The following is a 22,425-nucleotide window of genomic DNA, read 5'->3' as shown; positions in this document are numbered from 1 at the left end:
ATTACATTTTTACAGTTTATATAATGATTTATGATATACATGAATTTGATACATGTATTTGTTTATAGTTTAAAAATCGTTACTATTATAATTTTCATTATAAAATTAACACATATAATGAGAAAGTAAAACTTTTTGCTGTTTTGTAACCCTTCAAAATTTCGCGGCTGAGATTGAATCGCCATCTGACGGATTCTTCCGTAATCATATTTCTACGGAATATTAGATCATATCACTGTTGGCCGCACTGCTGTGAACGTGTTTGAGGTTATAATCTCCTGTAAGTACTACGAGGTACGTTCAGTTGTGCGTTATACGCCAAATTTTCGCATCTTTCAATAATTATTTGGTATTAAAGATAGGGTTATTTAATTCGATAAATATTACGACTTTAATTCAATTCGTGATAACGAGATTATGGAAAAGATCGAACACTTGTGGAATGTAACTCAGTATTTGTCAAAATTGCAATGTCCAGAAGCGAATAGGTTACAAAACTTTTATATGTAAGTACAAGTATATTTTTTTCTTTATAATTAAAGGTTAGAATCAAATTAACTCAATTTTAGAGAACGTTGTAGAAACGTTGCTAAAGGGATCGAATTACCAAAAAAATGTTTTGGACCTTCAATGATGTGTTCTCATTGTGGATCACTTTGGACCAATATAAATCATCAAGTACGAGTATTACCTGGTAGAAAGATTTCCCATTCTGTTGATAAGATGATTAAAACGAATACCGAAGGGTACAAAGTGTCTAAAGTTCGAGCTAAATTAATAAAAAAATGTAAAAAGAAGGAAATGAATAAACTCTCCATAAAATGTTCTGTTTGTTTACATCGAACAGAAATACAAATGAATAAACCAAAGAAGAAAATTGAAACCTCTGACAATACGTTAGAGAAATCTAAAATTCTACAGAAAAAAAAGAGGAAAAAGGGGAAAGACAAAACGGTTGGATTAAATATTTCTGGAAACTTAGTTCCAAAATTACAGTCGAATGAAAATAAGAAAATTCTTTCAACGAGTAACACGAGTCAATCTAAAACTAAGAATTTAAATACATCAAAGATAAAGAAATTGAATATAAGTAAAATGAAAGATATTGTAAATCAAAGTATGACACCACTTAATAGAAAGAGTTTAACAAATTTTTTAAAAGAACTTGTATAAAACAAAAATTAAAATGTATATCATCCTATTGTACTAAACGATGGCTTATGCCTATATAGTAATTTATTGAGCTTTGCATTACTTCCTACATACGATGGGTACTGATAAAATAAATAAGTACCGCATTGAAATACGTGGAACTTGGATTTTTTTATAGAATCTTGAAGGTTTCTCACGTGTTTATTTCCTATTATTCCAGTGGAATTTCCTTTTGTACAATCTGTAAAATAGTAATATATCCATTTGATATGGACAAATTTAATATGAAAGATTAATGTAAATAAAATATTCGATATCTATACAATACGACTAATTAATTAATTTAAAAGGTAAGCCCACCTTAACGAGTGAAAGTTAATTTGTTTGTTTAGTGTACTAACTTGTATTATTTATTTTCTTTGTAATAGGTTATTTTGATGGAAGGATTAAAATGAAAGGAAAGGATAGGAATTGTTAGTCACCTGAATACACGCCTGGAGATAATCCCGCTCGGACATTTCCTGGTCCTTCGCAGGGGGAACTTTTCCCCGTCGGCGCAACTCTTGCTTGGCGTCGTTCAAGTCAAAGATAGCCACAGGGTCCAGCTTGCTTTTGAGTACCAGGCCCGCCAAGTATTCAATGTAGTGCTGCCTGCGGGGAAAAGTACCCAGATGTTAGTCGTATCTTGTACAGCTTTCGTTTTTACCTCCGTCAGATCTTTCCTGTAGTGTTCTGGGTCACGCCCGTACCAATTTGGAGGTAGTTTTAAGCCGCTTCGTTTAACGCAAGTCTCGAGATCATCTATATTCAACAGCGGAAGAGGTTCCAACTGCGTAGAACGTATCTTTCGAACAAGATACTCGACGTAATGAATCCTGAATATTGGGAGAACGTGTTAGCATTTTAGGATAGACTATTAAGTAATTAAAGGATCGTCTTTAGGATCTTTTTAACTCTAGGATTAGGATATCAAATTCGTAAAAAACGAAAAGATTGTTATCTTTCGAGTATCTTCTTTGTCGCTTGAACTTACCTTTTCTTTACGATGAACTTATAAAATATTACTTAATGATTCCGTTAGCATTAGGACGTTAAATCGATCGTTAGAATTAACATCAAACAAATTTTCAACCTGCATAAACCAGCTTGTCCCTCGACGACGTCCGAATTGCAAATCGCATCGACAACACCCGCTGGGGTTTCCTTTTGCAATTGAACTTTACATTTCCTTTCACCTATTGGCCCTTCCGTATCGTACTCAATGTCGTTCTCCTTGAGTAATTGTTGTAATTGCGCGGGTTCCTTGTCGCGAAGATAAAAGAGACAATTGCGCGGATGATGAGCGTGAAGGCCTAATTTTGCGCAGTACGGACTAATCGAGCATTTAGCGCCCATAAGAAAGGCTTTACCACAACCACAACAAAATTCAAATTTGCATTGACTGCAGGTAAAATGCATGCAACCTGTAAAAATGTTATTATATACTTTACAGTTGTATTCGAAAGGATTTTTGGATTATTTCTTCGAATATATTTTCTTTGTTAATTGTACCTCCTCGAGATAAAGAATATCGGAATTTACACTTGGGACAATCAATACCATTGTCGGCCAAATGTTTCGCTAAACCAGCAGCTTGATTGTCTGGATCGTTTTCATCTTTCCAAGCTGCGAATTGTTCGCAAGTTATACCTTCGTGTTGTTTCTCCCACTGTGAATGAGTTCAGTCGTTACGTTAGTTCTTATCACTATTATATGTTTACATTCGTCGTGTTTACATACAGGCTTTCGACAAAAGGCACACGTTATAGATCTGCAGTCAGGACAGATCAGTCTCTTGTGTTCCGGGTCCGCGTAAAAACCACTCGAGCACTAGTAGACGATATTTTAAATTGATTAAATATTCATACCATTGTATATATCTTTTTAAAATAGAGAATTACGTCGAGCATCACCTGAATGCACCATTTAAAATTAGGATCTTGCATAAGAGTCCGATCTCTTAGTTTTCTTTGAAAGAGTTCGTGAATAGGAGAATCCAAAAGTGATTTTAATTGAATGTCTAGATTACTAAAATATTCTAGAACGTCGTCTTCGTTCGCATCCCTCAGATTAGGCTCTTTGCAAAACGGACATACAGCGTCTATGATATTTCTATCGCTTATCTGAATGGTGAAATAATTTTTGGCACACTCGTTACAACAGCGATGTGTACATTTCAACATTGATATCATCTAAAAATATATATATATATATTTTTTTTTCTTTGTAATTATTTTCAGAATATAAATCGCGAATTATCGTCGATGTACCGACCTGACTCATCGCATAACGTCCGGTACAAAGTTCGCATTCTTGTTGTAAAAATGCAAGAGCCGACTCGACACTACCACATTCCTTAGCGGCATGAATAGCTTCTGCATCTCCGAATTTGAGAGCTAATAAACTGGCAGCTACTTCGGCCTCTTCGTAATTCGATGCACGTCCCTCCGCTAACAATCTACGTGCCGTTCTCTGTGAACGAACATAAAAGCTCGAATGATGCGAAATCAAATTTAGAATATATAATTGCTCACAATCGATTTTTTTTTCTTTTCTTTTTTTTTTTTAGACATCGATCCATCTAAAATTAGTAATTAAATAAATTTGTAGAAATAATTGTTCAATGAACATGCTTGCGGAGTTACGTGATACGATAGAATGATAATAAGTAATAGCAAATGTAAGTAACTAGCGAAAGATTATTAATATTTTATCATGCAAAATATAGATGTTTGGCACCAACGTCTAGAAACGAGCTCCTTAATTTGTTTATTATGATTCAGAGAATAAAGTGGAATCTAATTTGAAAGCATGAACGAATACATTTAATGTCGTATGTGAAGATGTTTTTGTCAGATGCGTGTAATGCTTAGTATATATTTGATGAATAATGTTTATCTAACGCAATACCTTTATTCTTACAATATATAAAGTGTTAGTTATTTGTTACAAGGAAAAATACTTACCCTTGATAAACTCTACCCTAAAAGATAGAGGATAGAGAGAGAGAGAATGAGAGAGAGAGAGAGAAAGAAAGAGAGATTACTATTACTAAGTTATCATAATCAAAAGAGATAGGGGGAACTAAATCAGGCCACTCTCCGTTTAATTTTAATTAGCTCGAGCATGTTTGTAGACATTGGGCTATCAGCATCGTAGGATAATGAAGTAGTCAGGATATTTTTTTTTTTTTTTTTTCATTTTACTGACCTCCCTTTCCGTTTTGGGAGATCCCTCTCTTCTCGTAGCGTTGACATTTTCAACTTCATTACGTTTCCTTTCTGTTTTATCTTCACCCTCGAATCGACGAATACAACTGGCTACTAAAGAAAATCGTTTACTCTGCGTAACTCGTGGATCTTCCTTATCTTTTTTTCTCTTGTTTTTATCATTTGTCTCGACCTCTCGTAACACTCTAACGCTTTGTATCATTTTTACATCTTTCGTATTACCCTCATGTAAATTTCTTTTTTCTAATTTTGCGATCTTACTCGTATTTTTCTTAAATATTTCATTGACTTTACTCTGTTCATTGACTCTACTATGTTTATTAACATCGTCGTTCACAGAGTTATTTTTCGATATTTTATTATTAGAATCTTTTGATATTTGTTTTTCTACCATCGTTTCTTCAAGATTCGATACGATCGACGAATCTTCCGGAGTTTTTATTTCAAGATCATTTTGAATAATTTCTATTTCGTCCATCTTGGTGATATTAATGTCAATGGACTCTTCCCCACCACATATTGCTTCCTCGAATATTTCATCGCTCAGAGACGACGAATCTTCATTTTCTGTATCGTCTTTTGCATCTTTCTCATCGGGTTTCAAATCTTCGTTCTCCTCTAATTCGTCAGACTCGTAATTTGACAATTCGGCTCTTATAGCCTGCAACGTCTTTTCTATTTGATCTTCAACGGTAAGCAGACTCTCGACAGAGTTACTTTTATCCGAGCTAGACTTAGGAACTTCTCTCATTAGCACGGTAAAATTTTCTGATTCCGAGGAACTATCGAAAACCGAACTTGATTCTTCGACGTCTGAAACTTCTTTTTCTTCTTCTTCCTCTTCTTCTTCTTCTTCTTCTTCTTCTTCCTCCTTTTCCTCCTCCTCTTCTTCTTCTTCTTCATCTTGTTCATCTTCTTCGTCATCGTGCTCCGAACTTGATCCGTCGTCATCACTGTTATTAGATCGTTCTACTTCAGTTTTGATTTCTAAAGTTTCTAAGTTGCTTTCTAATTTTTCTTTCTCCGTTCGACAATTAAATCCATCGTTATCATTGTCAACTTTTTTGTCATCGACCTTATCCGCCGTTCGACCGATCGTAATCGATTCTTTTTCTTTTCTAACGACGATTTCTTTTTCTTTTACGTTTTCTGAAATATTCGGTATCTTCGTAGCTTTCAGATTTGTCTTTAAAATGGTTTGTCTCGCAACAGGTAATCTCGTTGGCACAGATCCCAATATTATTTTATTTATTTTTACTGGTTTATCCTTCGATGCTGTAGCTTGTACGATTTTAGAAGACGTTTTGCATCGCGCAGTTAAAATAGGAATTTTCGAAATGAATTTGATTTTAGATTTGTTTTTATCGACACTCTGATCTCTTTCAGATTCAACTTTTTCGTTCTTAATATCCGTCGTTTTTTTCGATCGTTCAAAAGTCGATTCGATCGATCTTTGATCCATAGAGCTCGCAGATCTCTTTTCATTATCGATCGTAGTTTTTATCGGTTTTATTGTATTCTCCGATTTCTTAATACGAACGTCTTCAATTTGTTCGATAGATCCTTTCGATCGCGTGTCTTCGATCCGTGTAATACTTTTCAAAGCGATCGGTTTCTTCATTATTTCAACAGCTGCGTTTCTCGCTTTCACGAGAGCGGTAGTTCTCGGAAGGACGTTAATTTTTGTCGAGACCTTCTTAGGTAGAAGCGTATTAGCTCTCTTTATGATCTTAACTGGCGATTTCCTTCTACTTACTTTTTTTACCGGCGATTTAGATCGTTCTTTAATAATATCTCCTCTCGTTAGTTTCATTGTACCAATTGGTTCAATTAAATTCGTTTCGATTTTATCAACGTCGCTAGATTTAACCTTTTTGAAAATGTTAACATTTAAATCGTCAATCGGTTTCTCGTTAATCTTATCAACAATTTTCTTTTTGGTTTCCAATACAGAATCAATTTTTTCTACTTCTTTGACCGGAGCGCAATCGTTTACAGCTATAATCGGAGATTCGGATATGTTTATTTCGATAATACCAGCCGAGATGTCATTAATATTCGATTCTAAAAAAACCCGAGGAGACGATTCGATAAAGTTCAAGTTTTCAAGAAACGATGATACTTCGTAAGAAAGTTTTTGGTCGTCGATCGTCTCGCGAACCGTCTGTATGTCTTTTAATAACGGCGATAAAATAACTTCGCTAATAAATTCAACATTTCTCTCTTTCGATTCGCGCGATTTATCATCGATCTTCTCTATCGTTTTTATTTGTTCGATATCCGAAAGGTTAGATGCATTTGATTTGATTTGATTTAAAGACGACAAATTGGATAAATTTTCTGGTGCGTTATTATTGGAATCGAGATCTTTTGATTTTAATCGCGATGAAAATTCGGAGGATTCTTCGACGAATTTAGGATTGAAATTTAAAGAAGCCGCGTTAGATTTCGATCGATTAAGCGAATTAGAATCGACCGAATCTTTTAAAATATTACTCTGTAAATCTTTTTTATCAAATTCGAAAATGTCGATTAGATTTAATCGTTGATTGTCATTGGATATTTTCATTGGTGTCAATATCGGTACGTCGAGGATTAAATCATCTTTAAGTTCGATCAGATTACTAATTTCGTTAGAACGAGTGTCGTTACGAACAAATGGATCTAGATTATCCATTGATTCGTCGTTAGTCGATGATGATTCTGCATCATTCTGTTTGTTATCAAACGTTAAGTCAATCATGGGGTTATGGGGTAATGCGAAATCATTGGAAGAGTTATTCGCTTCCTTTGAAAATGATTTTATGTTTATGGATCCATCGATCATTGATGTATTAATTAGATGCGATTGATCATTGGAATGTTCATTAATTATACGTGAAGTTACATTCGATAACTCCTTATCCAGTTTCATCGGATCTCTATTTGTCTTATCATTGTTATCATTTTCATTATCATTATAATCATTATTACTTTCTACATGCGTTTTCTCCATCACTGGAAAATTATCTTGTAGATCTATCAATTCCGTATTCATGTTTTCATTATCTACAACGATTTCAGAATGCATGTCCACGTATGTATCGATTATCGTTCGTGATTGAAAATCATGATTCAATGGCAGCTCGTAATGACGTGCATTTGTTAATGATACGTCCGAAGGGATTGCAGTTTTATCTGTTGTAGTATTCTGTCCTATGTTAGTTAGCGCAGTATTAGCTTCAGTTCGATCCGTACCTACCGCTCGGAAGTCCTTCTGTTGATCCGTCAAATCCTTCGCTTCGAATTTCACATTGACGTTATCCGGCTTCGATATATTTTTATTTTCATGTTCTTTATCAGGCACGACCCTAGGTGGTTGTTCGATTTCTGTTTCTTCTTGAGCCCTATCGATCGTAGTACTTTCTTTATTTTCATCGATAAATTCAGAGATTGTATCCTTAACTTCGTTTTTATCTAATGCAGATATATCGATCGGTCGATCATTTACATTATTATTTTCTACCTCCTTTTCTCCGATCATTGACTCGGAATGAACAGGATGAGGAGTGGAGGCAGGGTTGGAATAATTTTCATCGATATCGTTTTCATTTACATCGGTATCGGTATCGATCGTCGTTAATTTAGGCGATAACATTTTCATAGCCGTTACGAAAGGTCCTATCATTTGTTCCGGCAAGGATCTAACAGCAGACATTAGCAACTCCATCGTCTTAGACTGGGGTACAGCGTTTACTTCTAAACCATGCTCGTTTATGGAAGAACCTTCGTTCCTAAATAAATTTTCTACCTGAGACTTGTTTCGCTCGTTTACTTTTCTTGTTATCGTTCTATCCGTAGTGTCATTATGCATTTTCAGATCCGGTTGCTCGACTATATTTGTATCTTGTTGAAGGGAGGTCTCTTGAGAACTATTTTTTTTATCCTCTGGCAAAGTCTCGTTACGAAAGAGCCTTTTATCCTCTTTCTGCGTTATTTCATCTTCACCCATCGATACTTCATTCTCATTCGTTATTTCTTTATTCCCTTTCGTAACATCTTCATCATCGGATTTCTCCGTTACCGTAACAGTCTCAGAATTGAAATGTTTCTCATTCGTAACAACTGCATCGTACGAATTTACTGTCGCAATATCTTTGGAATTATTATTTCGATCGTCTTTATCACGAGTTTCTATTTTTTTCGACGATTCATCGATGCTAATTATTTCTTTTGTCCTATTTTCGTCAATCGATCGATCCTTTTCATCGATCTCCAATTGTTCCTTTACCGTTAATCCTGCATTATTTTCTATAATATTCGTATCGTCAATTTTTTGTTTGTTTTCTATTGATTCAATTATACTACTCTCTAATTGATTATCCTTATCGTCCATAGTATTTTCTACTTTGTTCGTTTGTTCAATCTCTACATCGACCGTCCGATTTGAATGAATATTTTCTACCGATCTTGGCAATAGGGTTTCGTCGATCGTTGGGTCTTCGCCGTTCGAGCTGCCGAGTAAATCAACCGAATTATTACCTCGAGTGTCGTTTAGAGGGTCTTTCTCGTATTCCCAATTATAAGTCATTTGTCTTAGTGCCGCCAGCTGTTTTCTAAAGTCGGTCTGCAATGCGACGAAATTGTCAATAATTGGTGACATTACCTGCTTCTTCGCCTCCGTATCCGATACAGTGGTAATCTGTTCGAGAATCCTTGTTGCACCACCAACTATACCAGCCGCATCTATTTACGTAGATAAATTTTTTTGCATTATGTTTTCTTATTGTCCTTACTCTGTCATGTCTTATTAAATATTTATATATTTCTTAATAATTATTCGTATAATTTACTAATGCATTTATAGTTCGATATACGTATGTCCTACTTATAAGAGAAGAATAAATTGACTCACCTCCTTGTGGTGCAGCATCATCATTTTCAACCCCGACCGGAGGACCCCAGATCCTCATTAAAAACGGCTTCAGTTGATTTTTCTGTAGCTCGAGTAAAGCGGCATCGACGATGCCATCGTTGTTATCGAGAGCTTTAACAACATCAGCCATTGTAAAATTGCCTTTTGTTAGAATTTCTGCGGTCTAGGAAGAAAAGAAAATGTCATGGAAGATTATTAAAAATTGATTCTATTGTTTATCATAATTCTATATATATGCATACCTATGTATATAAATATATTACCTTGTGCTGTCTACGTTGGGTAGCAATGGTGACAGCATTCCAAACGTCACCTTTGACCGACCTCAAAGCATCCTTCGCTTCGTTTACAGAAAGGACACCGATATTATTTTCTCTCTGTTCTTTCCCTTGGGTGCTTACCAAGATTTGAACAGCCTCGATCGAACGAGGCCATTGTGTCTTTAACCATTCTATTGGATTGGACGCACCCTGTGCTAGAGCCACCTGAACGTCGTCAGTCGAATATCCTTGTCTCTCTGCTTCTCGCAAGAGCTCGACGATTTCTAATCCTTGACGAGTCAACGTAGATACACCTTGAGTCGAGGTACTAGGACCTGCTTCGATGAATCTAGGCTGGCTAGGTTCCTATGCAATACAAATATCAAAAATCAATGAGAGATACGTTCGCTTTATTCAGTCGCAAGAAAAGCGATCAAGCTTAACACATGATGCTCCTGATTAAAACTAAAGCCTGTGAGTGTGTAATATATATATATATATATGTATATATGTATGTATGTATGTATGTATATGTAGATATATATTAGAAAAATAATGAAAAAAAAGAAATAATTAAATCGTCATCCTGCCTACCTACGTTCACACCGAGGACACAAAGTTGTTAGAACTGTTGGGTTAAGAAAACTATGATTACTTTGCACAAAAAAAAAATCCATCGCGTCAATTACGATAAAGCAAGTAGCTTGATTACCCTAGAGCGATAATAGAGATGAGCGGAGTCGATGGAATTTCTTCGAGTTCGATCTCTGCTCTGACTTGAAATCGCTTGCCGCAGATATTGTTCTTGTATCGTTCGTGGATACAGATCGGGACTGTTCGTAAATCTATTTGGTTCCTGGAACATATGCTCCGTATCGTTTTTTATTAAGACGAATAATGAGAATGAGATGAGATGAGATGAGTTTCTTCGACAACGTTTTAATCGTTAATAAACAATCAGACTTTGCGTTTATTAACTTTCATCCGTCCATTGTAACAAACTCTCGTAGGAAAGGAACAATTTTATACGCATGTATATTAAATTTATTCAATCATATAAATCATTATAAATTCCAGATCGGGACGGATAAAAGTTGATATAGCTCTTATCTCCTCCTACCTCTGTCTCGCTATCCTCGTAAGACAAAAATCCTTTGGATGTTGACATCGATCTACGAAGGGAACCACTACCTCCTCGTGGAAGAAAATCGTATGTCTGAAACATTTATTTCTTTCCCATCGAATAAACGTTCTCGTCAATTTTTTCTCGTTTTTTTTTTTTTTTATTTTTTATTTTCTTTTCGATTAAATATTATACCACATTATCGTCGATAAACATATGTTAAGTGTTTATTTCTCGAACTTGTGGCTTACTTGGGTGGAAATACTTTGCGGTGGCGGAGACGTTCCGGTTGAAACTTTACGAGTTTCTTCGATCCTCTCATTGGATTTAGATAACGCAGGTCGTTTTACGAGTTCATCGATATCTTCAGGGTTAGTTCCCTTTGATAAGGATAATGTTAGTGTCGAGGATGTCAAAGTTCCTTCGTCTTTTCTCTCGGACGTAGTCGATGATTCGGCTAATTTAACGTCATGCATATCTGTCGAACTTTCTGCTAGGCTTATACCTGAAACCGAACAAGTGCATTTCCGATGAGAAAAACGACAAAATATTCGTCTTATCTTATCGTTTTTATTTTCTTCGTCGTCTTTCTTTTTTAATTACTTGTTTATTGTAAGTGTTGTCGATATGAATAACATTGATGTAAGATTATACAATCGTGTGTGATCATTCAATCGATTCGACAAATTGTAAAGTTTACTTTTCTTTTCTCAATTGATTTATTCTATTTATCTATCCTTATTTTATTATATTTCTTTCAATATATTTTTTTCTTGTTTGGAGTAAAGGTATATCCACAAGTCAAATGCGTATTCGTTCTTGAAAAGATTGTAACTTGAATGAATAATAATGAATTTCATAGATAAATCACATGGTGAAATTTCAAATACGCTTACGCATTTGACTTCCACGAAAGACGTGAGAAACAGTTTGCATGCTTCTTTATTATTCATTCAAGGATACACATATAGAGAAGAGGAACAATGATCGATGGTCTATTAGAAGAACGGTAAAAAAATATTTAGAAACATCTTGAAATCTCGCGAATCGAAAGAAAAAAAATGGGGGCTGGTGTGTTTATGAAAACGAACGAACGGAAACTAACGGAAGCGAACGAGAAAGAACGAGTCGTTTATGAAAAGAGGGTAACGTGTAAAATTTGTTCATCATTTGGATAACTTGGTACCAAAAGAAAAGCTGATTTTTCGTCCGGTTCTACCTTTGTTCTTTGTCGATCCACTGTCACCACTTTCTTCGCTATTCGAGATTTTCAAAAGATTTGTTTTCTTCTCCAAATCGGGATTAGGATCCTCGGTAGAACCCGACACTTGTTTGTTATCGTTATCGATTGTTTGAATATCTTCTATGTTGGTATCGGCATCATCCGTCTCGTTCGAAGGTAGGGCACTGCTTCTGGTCTTGCAGCAGATTACGCAAACGCGTTCGGTGATTTTGTTTATGAAAGTGCAATGCTCGCAGGACCACTCGTCAGCTGGTAATTCGATCGTAGCTTTTTTATTCGTAGGAGAATTTTTCTTTAACGCGTTTACCATTTCTTTCGATCCTTTGAACGACTCATTGCTGTCTTCCACGTTCGTTTTCTTCTCTTTGATTTGAATGGATTCGTTAGTTCGAGATATTTGAGAGTCCCGATCTACGCTCGATTCTTTCTTATTCCTCGCTAGCATCCTTTCGTCGTCCTCCTTCGTTCGCGACATTTCGCGCGAAGACAATCTTTTAAAGTTTTGATTCGTATCCGTTTCGATGGAAGACCTTCTAGAGCTGCGCTGTACCGAAGCTCGTTCAGCCTGATCCAACGAGTCCTCTCTCTTAAAGGACGATATTCTCTTGGACGAGACATTATTTTGGTCCTGAATACGTTGTTCCCTTTTTCGCAGTTCATCGACGTCCGTCGTAGCGTTTCGTATAGAACGCGACGAAAGACGTTCCGACTCGTTTTCTGTTTCTCTTTTCAAGGTCGAATCACGAGAATCCAGAGCTTGTCTTTGCGACTCTGCCAAAGTCATTCTCGAAGCTCTCTGCGAGATGGATCTCCTCGGATCGTCTTCGTTTCTTAAAGAGTGTCTCTTCGACGAAAGGATTTCGTCGTCGTATAACGTCGAACGTTTCTCCGTTCGTTCGAAATGATCGTCGGAGGAACTGGTGATCCTTGTTCTAGCTGTTGGATTAGATTTTCGATCGGACAGTTCCTCGTCGGTACTTTTACGTCGTCGTCGTTCGCGTCGCTGATCATGGTAAGTTCCATTTTCGATGTTCCGAAGACGAGAATCGATCGTGTTCCTTCGAGAGTCCTCGTAACCTCTCGAGGACATCGAGTACCGTCTGGTCGATTGATTTTCAGACCATTGTTCCTCCGTGCTGGTCATCCTATCCTCCGACGTTAGTCTCCTAAAAGATCGAACTCATGAATAACGATACTCTTGGGAATGTACGATCGTTAGAATACAAAGCAAACGTATAGACTACTTACTCTCGACGAGGTCGAGACAGTAAAGTCCTAGAACCATCGTTATCTTGATAACTTCTCTGTCTGATACTTCTTGGAACGCTACCTCGTCTGATACTTCTCGATCCTCGAGAAAGTCTATCGTCGAAGTCAGATTCCTCGGAATCTTCGGAGCTAGCGTCCGAAGGCGATCCAGGGGATATTCTCGATCTCGATCTCGAGACGATAGACTTTCTTGATTTTATACTTGGAGATGGCGAGGGTGCCCTGGACCTTCTGCTCGACTTTAAACTCCTCGCTGGACTGTGCGGTCTCGACAGAGTTCCCGGATAATGCGGTGGTAACATTTGAGACGGATGATATCCCATGGGGTATGCCCATAAAGGTGGATGATTTAAACTCAAGGTCGAAGCACTCATCGACGCGTCCCAGGGATTGTTCGGCGAGTACCACATCATTGGCATTCCACCGGGACCTAACTGTGCCATCGATTGAGCCTGAACACAAGCAAGCGTCGACAAGTTTCTTTTGATTATAAAATCCGTTATTTTACGTATATTCTCTATCCTACCGATTACGTACCTGATGCATTCCAAGATTCCACATGTGCGGTGCCGAGAGATCGCACACGCTGGTCGATTGTATTATAGATCTGGGAGGTGGTGGAGGTGGTAAAGGCGGCGTCGCTTTAGAACTCCCTATGCTAACTGGCCTGGGACTTGCGGTTTCTCTCGACGAAGCATCGGATGGTGTACGTCTTCGTCGATTTGCATCTTGGGCTCTCATTGCTTCCTGATATCTCCTGTATCTTTCCTGAAACATCAGAATCATTCTCAAGTTCTACGATTACGAGTTCTCCAATGTCGAAACCAAAAAGATATCGATAAATAGAGTAAAAGCATACCTGTAAGGTAGACATCTTGTCGGTACTCGATCCCGATCCTTCGATCGTGGTGTTAATCTTCGATCCTTGAAAATTTGTCTCCCTAGTCGTCGACGATGATCCACTAGCGTTGGAAACATCACGCTTCGTACTTCCCGGTTTCTCGATCAATGATCGATTCGTACCTCCTTGATTCTGCGTGAGTTTGGCCTAAGCGCGAAACTTTAGCTTACACGTTGGATTTAGATATCACATTTTGACATTCGGAATACCGTTCGGTTTTTACATAGGTATATTTTGTCGAATACATAAATTGGCTTCGTGGATACGCATAGAAGGATTTACGAAACGAAATGCCGACTCCTAAACGTGACTTTTTGTATGCTACATACGCTGTAAGTGAATTCTTTTTTTTTTTTTTTTTTTTTTTTTAAGCGATACAAGCCGATGGTAGATGCTGTAAAGAATTCAAACGTAGGTAGGTAGGTAGGTACGTATAAATCCTATGTTTCTGCGTGTAATCTCGTCCTGCAGGAAGATCAGGAATGGGAAGGTACCAGTAACGGTACGGAAAAGATTACGAATGGTATATGAAAAATGATCGTGTTACCGTTCTAACCCTAACCTGCCATATTCACTGTTTCAACGAAGCAACAATATCTCCGTTGTTTTTTGATTATTAACTATGATGACTTTGCCGGAGGTCTTTTCCACGCCGTTACCTTCAAACGGAAATTGTGATAGAGAAAGAGAGAGAGAGAACGGGTTCAGTGAATACGGCAGACGTCTTTTTCGGTAACATGGTGTATTAGAAAACAATACGAGGGTGTTACAATAAAATCTGTAAAACAATTCAACGGTAATAAAATATTGAAGGGTAAACAATCTTCGTTGCCTCGGTGTGACGTTTGTAGTGACAATGAATCATCAACGTGAACGTTCGTTAAATAATACGAGTATAAATATTATGTATTAAGATCCGTCGTTATAATTAAGGTATCTGCAGATCCGGAAAGGGAATATCGAAGAGAGAAAAAGTGAGTGAGTGAGTGAGTGAGTGAGCGAGTAAGAGAGAGAGAGAGAGAGAGAGAGAGAGAGAGAGAGAAATAGGGTACATAACCAACGAAAGAAAAGTTATCGTGTTTTAGGAGATGTTCTTGTAATAGGATATCAGGAATTAGGATAGGATGCAGCCTACCTGAGAGCTCTTGCGATTTCTTCTCGGTGGTGGTACAGGAGGTGGACCAGCTAGATTTTCACCTTTTGGTGGCAAAGGTGGTCTGTTCTTTGCTGCAGTTTCAGTCACGATCCTCCGTCTAACGTGAGCTTTTCTCTTGGGATGTTTATGATTCATGTCGTCACATGCTTCGCAATAATTCTCTTTACAGGTGTCGCATCGTGCAAAGACGTTCTCGGTGCCGCAAAGGGCACATTTGCTGTGCTTGGTAATGGATGGTAGGTCGGTCGACATTGGTGTCGTTTTCTGGGGTGTTCCTCGGATCGGGAATTCGATGATCTCGTAGTCTGGGTCACCACAGTCTCCGGAGAGCGACGGTGGTGGTACCTTCGGTGGGGTTGGTATTCGTTCCTTCCGCTCCTCCGCATCCTTCTGCTGTTGTGCCTTTTATACAACATTTATTGTTTTATTCTTAATTCGACAAATTTTCTTTCAAAGCTATTGTCAAACGTTACTTGTCAATGTCAAATCATTGTCAGATCGTAAACTTCTTTATTTTGATATTAATAATCGGTTATGTAAAAGTATATTAGAACGTACCAATACCCAGTGAGGCATGGTCCGTGCCATACGCAATCGAGTAGATGGATTCGAAATGGCCATGGGCCGCCATTTTTCAGCTCCCGGATTCTGCAAAGTCGTTAGAAGAAGAAAACGTATAATGAATTAATCCTTGTAAAAGAAGCTTCTTTTATTCTTCGGAAATAGAATAAATCTGGGTATCCTTTGATCGTTTTTATTTACGGGGGCATTGACGAAAAATCTCTGTTCCGCGTCCAAAAATAAAGCGAAATGTCGTCATCTCGCAACATAACATTCCTCGACATATTCTGGGACACGTGTTATATGAATGGGCGTCGATAGTCCAGTAGAAATATTCCAAGTAAATAAATAACCATGATATTCCGACATTTTCGTTCTGCGATCACGTTAGTCTTAAAGGCTGTAAGATAAATGTGAATTAGATTCTCGAATTAGATGGTATCTTTAGAACGCGTTTACTCCTTCTCTTCCCTTTCTACGTGGCTATCTCTTTTGTTCCCCGCAGTACTGTTTTGGACGGCCAAACAAATTTTCCCGGGCCAAACGGCATAGATACAATGTTCTAGAAAATTTTAGCTTTTTATTACTCTTCTATAATATTTTTACTCGTCTAATCGTTCGACATAACTCGAACGTCATTCTCTTGTCTAATACTTGTAAAACTGTGCAGCATGGAACACATTGTTGTGTTATGACTCATCGTACCGATTAGCAACGAAGGGAAGGAAGAAGAAGAAGAAGAAGAAGAAGGAGAAGAAGAAGAAATCGTTGACGAGAATTGTTCCTCGATGAAATCGCTAAAGCCCGAGCAAATTGGAGATCTTCCAAATTCTAGATAGACATACGAATTCCGTCAATCTCGAGCCATTCCCGATGAAAATGAAATTTCGACGTTAAAAACACGCACGACGGACCTATCAACAGCTAGCCTATTTATCTTTTTTCTTTCTTTTTTCTCTCACGTATCATCGTGAAAAATGCGAGCGGAGGCCAGGCAGCTTGGCGTTGAATTTCTCTCTCTCTCTCTCTCTCTCTTTCCTTCGGCACGATGCACTGTACGAAAATAGAGCAGAGTCGCTCTATTCTCGCGGATATTTACATGAACTTTCTTGGAAACACGACGACGATACGCATAGATTTTTTTACGCGATAATCACATCGAAGTAGACACAATAAATAATTGACGAAGCAAATGATCGATCGATCGATCGATATATCGAGAGAACTCACTAACTGAAGAATCAAAGGGTTCCACACTCACGTTCATGTGTAGCTCGCGGAGTCGGGTACCTCCGGTTTTTCCTCGGGAACTGGCCGACGCGCTACTGATCTTCTTGCCGCTATTCATTGCCTACGAGGACCCGTTGCATTACCAGCGCCGAAATCTATTTCAGTAACGTGGTTGCTGGACCGATGCCATCCTTTCTACCGGAGTCTCCCCGTTCGCGTAAATATATCACGATGCCTCGCACTCGAACAAGACGTTTCGGAGTCTCTCTATTTTTTTTTCTTCCTTCTTCTCCTCCTTCTCCTCCTCTTCTTCTTTTTCTTCTTGTTCTTCAAAATTGGAGACACGTCTCCCTGAAGCTCGAGGGTGAACGATCGGCTTTTCCTCGAACTCGGTTCAAATTTCTCGCCAATGCTTCCAAAGACTTTCTCTCGTCACGATTAATTCTAATTGCATAATTAAGAAATGAGAAACATACGTCCGCATAGTTGGGGAATGTTTTATATATTTATTTTGATCGACGTATGCGAAGTATCCCGTACGATACAAGATCGATTTCGTTATAACGATTTCTACTTAGTTAAAAAACACCGAACTAGTTATTATCTACTTCTGCTTAGATTTCACTCGAGTAATATCTTGCAAAGCTTATGTCTTTGGGTTTAGAATCGCTGATCATTCTTGTTAATTGCGCATTGTGGCTCGGTCTACCGCAAGATCGAGCGTACAACGTTCGTGAGAAAGATCGCATCGTAAACGTCATGATCGCGCCGGCGTGTTTGCTCTACGGAAATGTCATGAGAAAGATTATGGTAGTGGATATGATTTTCTTATGTTTTCCTTTTTCCTTCCTTTTCTTTTGCTTTTTTTTCTACGCGCATTTTCGCTCGCGTCATCGATATTTTAATATGGCAAGTTTCTTATGAAGGAGTTGGACATTTGCATGAAACGTATTACGACTTTACGTATTTAACGAGTACAGTGATTTGCATTTGTTAGATCGGTACGCTATATATGTAATCTAGTTTTCACGTAGGAAGACTCTTTATGTAGGTGTTTTGCGTTCCAACGCGTTCGAATACCGCTTTCTTTGTTAACGGAGAATCGGCTTGGCTGAAACAGAAAGAAATAGGTCTGTTAGAGATGGCCCATGGAAGAAATCGAATCGGATCGTTCCGTTGTATAGCGGGATTTGCAGGGTACTTCCACTTTTTCTCGACTTTCATCGTCGAGGGAAGTAGGAATAAGCGAAAGAAGATCACCGAGAAAGAAAGGTAGATGCTCGCGAGACGAGGGCCTCTCCGAGAGTGATCGGACATACATACCATTCCCGAGGACGGGTTCTCGAACCGTAGCGCCACCTGCGTTCACCGTGGTACCTCAAAATGGCCGTCCCTCTCACCTCAGACCTTCTCGGAACGTCGACGAAGGCAGGTGGACGATTTGAAGTCGAATCGTCTCGCGTACACGTCGTGCTCGTTGGCAAGATATTTTTCCAGCCGGTCTTTCATAGATTCGAGTTCTTCAACGAAAAGTTTATCGAATGGCAAATTACGCGAGGGCCCCATTGAGAAAGAAAATACTTTGGACCTGATCGAGCGCATCGTCGTCCTAGATAGATCGAAGACTTCGACTCCGGACAGGTGGCTGGCCGGTGTTGGCCACGCTCTCTTTTATCTCGACCTTCCGTATTTTCTCCTTCCTGCTTTCCTTTAATCTCAGCGTTAATGTACGGCTGGTATGCGCGAAGAAAGTGGTGCGAGGTAAGGAGAAAAATTTCGGTGCCGTACAAGAGGTACGTACTACTCGGTACGTTCGGTGATTTCAATGCACGGTCGTAACCATCGCGGCCGTAACCGGAAGAAAGAAGCGAACCAGAAGGATCCCTCCTCGATCTTTGGAAAAGGTGTTTTCCATTTCGATGCTGTCGTCTCGGCATCGTTACTTTTCTCGAGGTCGATGATTAATAGAGGATAAAGGAGAGAGGAGATAGAAAATCTTTCCTGGATATTAATTTTCTTCGAGGATGTTCCGAACCGAAGAGGAAACTCGTCGGTCATACGAGCAAGGATTATGAGGACGCGTAGGTATTTTGAAGGAACGTGTTGTAGCGGTGCCGTTGTCGCCTTCTCCAAGAGTAGCAAGCGAAGGGTGGGAAGAAGAATCTGACCTTGCGTCGATGTAGCCTCCTTCTTTTTTCCTTCATCGTGCTCCAATTGCTTCGCGTTCGCGCGCACGCGCGTATCTACACTCGTCAGTAAGTAAGTAAGAAAGAACGAGCGAACGAGCGAGAGAGCGAGAGAGCGAGAGAGCGAGAGAGAGAGAGAGAGAGAGAGAGAGAGAGAGAGAGAGAGAGAGAGGAAACTTACGTAGCAAGATCGTACTTTAACGATCCCGAAGACGCAAGAGAGAGGAATCTCACCGAGATTCCTCGAAAGAGTTTCTCCTCTTGATCGAGCCTCTCCTCGAGCGTGTCTTTTAAGGTCGAGACTATCCCGGCAAACGGGAATTTTAACCGATCGTCGCGATTCGACGAAAATCTTGCACTTTTGTAACCGGGTTAAGAGCCGCGCGCGCGAGTCTTCGGGGACCCCCTACTCCTTTACGTTTCTCTCCTTATCTTTCCATTCCTTTTGGAATTCCTTCCTTCGAACGAGAGGAAGGAATTCCATTGAGGAGAAACTCACGAAGGGACGAGTATGTTAACGGTCGTTTTAGCGAGCGTTAAGTAACAAGGCGAAATAAATCTAATTTCATTTTTTTGTATCCATCCTCGATGCCATTAATTCGTCATTTTCGATGATTCACGAGAAATATCTATCCTCCATCCATCCGGTCCATCCATCCTCGCTCACCACGCAATATCTTTTTCGCAAAAATACTTTTCTCTTTCATCTTTGAGACTCGTACTCGATGGCACGTGCGTTCTCGTTCGCGCCTGCATCGAGTATATATCGTAGTAACTAGTAAATAGCTCTAACTCTAGCTATAGGAAAAGATGACCTCGAATCAACAACGTTTGCTCGTACGTTATTGGAATGCGATGAATAATTATCAAGCGTGAAAGCACATAGCTGTCGAATACAGTAGTAGATACCGCCTAGTATAAATAATACCGGATCTTCTTTCGAGTCTTTACGATCGATTCGACTTTCTTTGCGAAAGTCATCATGAGAAAAGAGACTCGGAGAGATTCGTAACGATCGATCGACACGTAAGATTCGAAATCCTTCCTTTCGTTCAACAAACGTATTTAACTACGTTCGGAGGAGGAAGTCTGCCTCGACGATTTCGATCGTACCGATTTGCGTCGACGCGATGCATTGTGTTCTCTTCCTTTTCTTCCTCTCTCTCTCTCTCTCTCTCTTTCTCGTTTATCCCTCCCTTTTGTAGAACATCGTAGAAAGCGGGCATTCTATCGGAAAGGATTTCTCCTAAAATCGTCGGGTTTAATTACGCGCGACGATGCACCGATTCTTTATGAAAGAAAGTTGTTTTTTCTTCCAAACGCAAACACCGACCAAATTTCTTGCTTATAATAGATCGATTAAAAAGTATGGTATATATCCAATGGTATTTCTTTTTTGAATTCTTAACTTTGAGTTCGAGTCAAAGAAAATGTTAGTAAAATAGAAGAAAAAAGGAAAAGAGAAAAGACAGCATATAAACAAATTTAATTGACTTTTCTTTCTATACTTTGAAAGTTTACGCGGAATCAATCGAGAAATTCCGAACATTCCGGAAGTAGTGTATATATATGTACCTTTTTCTTCTTCTTCTTTTTCTTTTTTTTTTTGATTTCCACGAACGACTGTTCCTGCACCTCGCCCCTTCAATTATATATTCGAGATAAGCGATATTTCTACGAGTGGCAATGCGCTCAAAGGCATTCCGCGTTCCTACGAGTGAGAATCCGTGTCACGTATAGATATATGTATACACACTTACATACCATATACATTTATTATTACATTCGTATCGATAAAAAAGAAATGAAAAAGATAACGAAGAAAATAATTGGGCCAAGTTATGCAGAAAATTACCAATCTCTGAATAATCTAAAATCGAATGAATTTAAAAGTTCGAAGATTTTTTTTTAGCCAATTAATTTTGACGCCATTAATCGATACTTTTTTATTAACAATTTTCTTTCTCCTTTTTTCAACATTTATTGAATGCATCAAAAAAAGTAAAAAAGAAAAAGAAAATGAAATCGGAAGAAATCATTTCGGTCGGAATAAATAGTTTGAAAAATTTACTAAAAAAATAATTATAAGTTTCATAAGATGGAACTATGGCTTGGTAGTTTCAATAATTATATAATGTAAAGGTTGTCTTATGGGTTGGTAATGTTTTGCAAAATAAACAACAAAACATTATGGGATCCTTAATTATGGGATTTTATGTTCAAGAATTTTTTTGTCATTTTGAGGGTTGGTAGGTCACTGCGTATCTTGGCTCGATTTATTGGTAATCGACGATAGAAAAAAAATTGCGTTAATGTTCAATGCAGATCAAAGATGTATTAAAACAACAACAATAACAACAACAACAACAACAACAACAACAACAATAACAATAACAGCAAGGACAGAGAGAAGAAAGCGCGAGGAATAAAAGTCGCGTGGCGAAGTAGATTAACGAGAAGAAAGGAGGATGATCATTATCGGTGCAGACGCGACACGCATACGTCGACGTTTTACTCACGAAAATAACGAACGAAATGCTTTCTCTCGATGCGCTTCGGTATGCAAGCGACTCGCGTGTTCGTTCTTCGGAAGAAGGACTTTCTGAAACGTCTTTCTCCCTTTTTTCTTTCTTCTTTCTTTTTTTTTTTCTTGCTTAGCACGTCGTCTTTTACGACTCGTTCATAAATTTATTACGATGGAACGTAAGCAATCATATTTTCTAATTCTCCTATTTTTGTAAAAAAAAAAATCTCATTTATACGTTTCTATTAATTATTAAAAGAGAATTCATTGAAACGAATTAACACGTAACAGGAAAAAGAAAAGAAAGAAACGTAAACACGACTTCGTATTTCCTCTTGACATCGGCAATATTTTTGTTTATACTACATATTTATATATACGTAGGTAGGTACGTATATAGATACAATTGAGGACTCGGTTACGCGGCAGTCACGAGCTCGAGTTTATAGCTAACGATAAGGGAAACAGGTTGTCGGATCAATTTCAATTGGGATTCCGTTGTGATACTGTTAGAAGAGGATACGTTCTCGGTTTTCAAAGCTCGTTTCGGGCTCTCGTGGAAGGAAGGAAGGAAGGAAGGAAGGGAGACAGACAGACAGAGAGAAAAAGAGAGAAAAAGAGGGAAAGAAAAAAAAG

General features: G+C 38.4%; 3 protein-coding genes across 17 annotated transcripts in view; 2 read left to right on the top strand and 1 right to left on the bottom strand.

The window, feature by feature from the left end:
- Positions 1 to 168: 168 nt before the first annotated feature.
- LOC122629636 lies at positions 169 to 1,304 on the top strand. Of its 2 annotated transcripts, none has more exons than XM_043813289.1 (2): positions 169 to 506; positions 582 to 1,304. In XM_043813289.1, exons 1-2 carry the CDS (start codon positions 418 to 420, stop codon positions 1,171 to 1,173), a joined length of 681 nt encoding a protein of 226 aa, XP_043669224.1. In that variant the 5' UTR covers positions 169 to 417; the 3' UTR covers positions 1,174 to 1,304. The 2 variants fall into 2 exon arrangements, with proteins under 2 accessions (XP_043669224.1, XP_043669223.1); XM_043813288.1 differs by having other exon boundaries at positions 570 to 1,304.
- A 30-nt stretch (positions 1,305 to 1,334) lies between these two features.
- Positions 1,335 to 17,326, bottom strand: LOC122629633 (E3 ubiquitin-protein ligase lubel). Of its 11 annotated transcripts, none has more exons than XM_043813276.1 (23): positions 17,111 to 17,324; positions 15,847 to 15,936; positions 15,268 to 15,690; positions 14,091 to 14,279; positions 13,769 to 13,999; positions 13,211 to 13,683; positions 11,939 to 13,128; positions 10,971 to 11,224; positions 10,717 to 10,812; positions 10,309 to 10,452; positions 9,600 to 9,962; positions 9,316 to 9,499; positions 7,659 to 9,146; positions 5,311 to 6,485; positions 4,402 to 5,259; positions 3,466 to 3,663; positions 3,105 to 3,383; positions 2,932 to 3,021; positions 2,704 to 2,860; positions 2,285 to 2,615; positions 1,902 to 2,027; positions 1,635 to 1,803; positions 1,335 to 1,393 (listed from the first exon to the last, which is right to left on the bottom strand). In XM_043813276.1, the coding sequence occupies exons 1-23, from the start codon at positions 17,195 to 17,197 to the stop codon at positions 1,364 to 1,366; spliced, it is 8,625 nt and encodes a 2,874-aa protein (XP_043669211.1). In that variant the 5' UTR covers positions 17,198 to 17,324; the 3' UTR covers positions 1,335 to 1,363. The 11 variants fall into 11 exon arrangements, with proteins under 11 accessions (XP_043669211.1, XP_043669212.1, XP_043669209.1 ...); XM_043813277.1 differs by having other exon boundaries at positions 5,314 to 6,485; XM_043813274.1 differs by having other exon boundaries at positions 4,402 to 5,289; positions 5,323 to 6,485.
- A 1,001-nt stretch (positions 17,327 to 18,327) lies between these two features.
- The window catches only part of LOC122629105 (hillarin), a 16,643-nt gene continuing 12,545 nt past the window's right edge, over positions 18,328 to 22,425 (top strand). The window contains exon 1 of one of the 4 annotated variants that reach the window (XM_043812156.1): positions 18,328 to 19,160. Coding sequence is in view for 1 of the 4 variants with exons in the window: in XM_043812153.1 (XP_043668088.1) it covers positions 19,151 to 19,164 (14 nt within the window). In the remaining 3 variants the exon portion in view is untranslated. Of the gene's footprint in view, positions 19,339 to 22,425 lie in introns of all 4 variants that reach the window. The other 3 variants (XM_043812153.1, XM_043812155.1, XM_043812154.1) reach the window with 3 other exon arrangements.

This window comes from Vespula pensylvanica, chromosome 5, assembly GCF_014466175.1.
Source record: "Vespula pensylvanica isolate Volc-1 chromosome 5, ASM1446617v1, whole genome shotgun sequence".
NCBI lineage: Eukaryota > Metazoa > Arthropoda > Insecta > Hymenoptera > Vespidae > Vespula > Vespula pensylvanica.
This window is presented reverse-complemented; position numbering and strand designations above follow the sequence as displayed.

Coding starts and splice junctions, on each gene's coding strand:
- LOC122629633 (XM_043813274.1), bottom strand. CDS start 17,197: ATGAATAGCGGCAAGAAGATCAGTAGCGCGTCGGCCAGTTCCCGAGGA. Junction 15,691..15,846: donor CCATGCCTCACTGGGTATTG/GTACGTTCTAAT, acceptor GTTGTATAAAAG/GCACAACAGCAGAAGGATGC. Junction 13,684..13,768: donor GGAATCTTGGAATGCATCAG/GTACGTAATCGG, acceptor GCTTGTGTTCAG/GCTCAATCGATGGCACAGTT.
- LOC122629636 (XM_043813288.1), top strand. CDS start 418: ATGGAAAAGATCGAACACTTGTGGAATGTAACTCAGTATTTGTCAAAA. Junction 507..569: donor AGGTTACAAAACTTTTATAT/GTAAGTACAAGT, acceptor ACTCAATTTTAG/AGAACGTTGTAGAAACGTTG.